The sequence below is a fragment of the Sphaeroforma arctica genome (genome assembly GCF_001186125.1).
Source record: "Sphaeroforma arctica JP610 unplaced genomic scaffold supercont1.117, whole genome shotgun sequence".
NCBI classification, from domain to species: Eukaryota; class Ichthyosporea; order Ichthyophonida; genus Sphaeroforma; species Sphaeroforma arctica.
The window spans coordinates 145,691-148,337 of record NW_014040441.1 but is presented as its reverse complement, the minus strand read 5'-3'; the positions used below and the strand labels follow the sequence as shown (position 1 = coordinate 148,337).

Here is a 2,647-nt window from a genome sequence, read left to right as displayed (position 1 = left end):
ATGCGTGTGTGTTTGTGTGCTACATATACGCATATTTGGATACATTTGACCATAGTTGTCTTATTGTCTCCATGACTCGGATATTTTTATCATATTTGTCAGAAAACTTACTATCTGAAAGGAAGTGCAGAAAGTGGTCAATGCAGCCTCCAGCTACATAGTAAATATATACACGAACTCGAGATGTTCGATGCATATCTAGTTTGAAGCGCACTATAGGATAGAGCGGGCGTGCCACTAATGTTGCACTTATACTGCGAATATCCATCAACCAGTTTAATTTCCGGCATGATACGCAAACAAACTGGAATAAAATACCTCAAAAATACATATGGCATGTGTAAATGGATATTGCATTCAATTGCGATATATTCGTTATATGCCAGATTTTACTGTAGGTAGAGAGCGTTTGAAAGCACAGGTAGCTCGGAGTGCGCTTCCCGATCGATTGAGAACTCACCCGCTAATGAAGAGGCCATCCGTAACTTCTGATACTGTCATTTTGATGTGCGTCGGTTCCGATTACGATAGCTTCTACTTCAGTCGGGATTATATATACTCTTGCTATTCAATACTTAGCGTTCGTAGTGATGTTCAATAAGACTTTAGCGAGGCTCTCTCCAGCTTTGCAATAGGTTTTTGGCGTCCATTTCTGATTAATATTGAAGACACGTGTACTGTATTATAAAAAAAAAGCCAAAATTGACCAATCGTAGCAAGTTACAAAACCCGCCCGTTCGAACAAAATGAATGCGACAATGGCACCATACATTGTCATACAATGCAGACATTTATAGTTACTGATGTATGTGCTCGACTGCTGTATAGGATTAGCTATTGAATCGTTTAGTGTGCCTATTGTACTTGTATGTAATCAGTTAATCAGGGGGATACTATCTGTACAATTTGAAGCCAGTCTTACCCGAATTATAGGGAGATTCGGGGAGATGCAGGCTTTACAACCTCAGATAATGGCGGATTTTTGCATGCTTGCTATAATTGAAATTGCATTAATCACGGTGCTTCTCAATTGTTCACTTGATACGTGTGAATCAAAAATCGTGGGGCTATCTGGCGATATTTGTTGAAACCCTTCAGATATGCGTTGGGCAATGTCGTACACTGGCAACTTGTCTGACAAGCTGTTACAATACCGACTGAACGTCGTATGAAACAAAACGTATGTGCCTCTTTGATCCATCCTGTTTTCGTCTGTTTTGTATTGAACATCAGGGCTCAAACTGCTTTAATTATCAACAGTATTATTGTCAAATATTGTAGTGACGGAGGCGCTCTCAACCTTGTGATACTGTTTTAAGAAAGTGGCGCACAAATACTATGTACAGTGTATACATTTCGTATTCATTCTATTCAAAAAAATAATAGTCAAATGTCTAAAGAAACATCGTTCGAAAATCGAAGCGTGAATAGATAAAAGTACTCAATTTTCCCGCTCACGACCTCAAGGGGTCACGCCCCTCGCACTCGCAGTATCACACTCTCCCTCTCGGCTTCTTGTGTGCGTAGACGCTGATTGTTGGAAATGCCGCCAACGCGCGCCAACCGCCACATTTCACAAGAGCAAAATGCAATCTTTATTTATTATTTTTCCTTTCACCTTCTTTCGTCAAATCGTCTTCGACTTTGACCCCAGACGCCGGAAAACTGAAAAGTGGCTTTTTTTTTGTGTGAATTATATTTGGCTCGAAAAACTGTCGACTACTGCTAAGAATGATGTATACAAATTATTAAAATTAGGGCAGCCAATGATATATTCGAAGAAATTACGACCAAGGGAGAACCGCAAAACGGCAAAACAATAAACATCACAAGTGTGTATGTACTGCTCATAATCCTCTATAGAAAAATAAAACAATTTGCTTGATCGGACCAATGTCCAAAGAACATATTGTACACGAAGTACTCGTGACGCTATCATACAATCATTCTAATAAAATAATCTGGCATAACTCACAAGTCCACAATTTGTTGCTCTTTGTAGAATGTAGATCCATTGGATAAAGCCGATAAACCAAGAGTGAATACTGAATACAGTGGTGCTAAAGCAATTTTTTTTTGGCTGGTTTTAAAATATACCAATCAGTCAATCAACCGACCTCTGGTAAAAATAAAACAAAACCCTCTGAATCTGATAGTTGGTATCATACCGTTGTTTGAGGATGACATATAAACGTTAAACTGCCAACACCGAACAATCAAATAGTTATATATAAAAATATCAACACTCAATGCGATTTTATTGTAAATTGCCCGGCTGCGAATCGGCACATACTATGTACACAAAATGCGGTACAAAGCATGAAGTCGAGATCGAGAAACGTGCAGGTGGAAAATTTGGTGTGGATCTTCTTAATTTGGGTCATGAATACTATGTCACCAAAATCGCCACAGGCACCAAGTATCCCGCTTATCGAAGTGGGCTCTCATTTGGAGACAGAATCGATGGTATAAATTATGACGATATGAGCACAATAGCGAATCCAGTAGCACACTTGAGAGCTACTGATTCCGTCGAATTGACATACACACCAAGAACTGCCTTATAAAGGAGATTCTATTGACCTCTACTCAGAACGTGAATGCTACTCTGACTGATTTGAGGAAGAACTACGTTACAGTATTGTCA

General features: G+C 39.2%; 1 protein-coding gene across 1 annotated transcript; it reads left to right on the top strand.

The window, feature by feature from the left end:
* Nucleotides 1-2,239: 2,239 nt before the first annotated feature.
* SARC_02581 (hypothetical protein) lies at nt 2,240-2,647 on the top strand. The gene has a single exon (XM_014303673.1). The coding sequence runs from the start codon at nt 2,250-2,252 to the stop codon at nt 2,565-2,567; it is 318 nt and encodes a 105-aa protein (XP_014159148.1). The 5' UTR covers nt 2,240-2,249; the 3' UTR covers nt 2,568-2,647.

Coding starts and splice junctions, on each gene's coding strand:
- SARC_02581 (XM_014303673.1), top strand. CDS start 2,250: ATGCGATTTTATTGTAAATTGCCCGGCTGCGAATCGGCACATACTATG.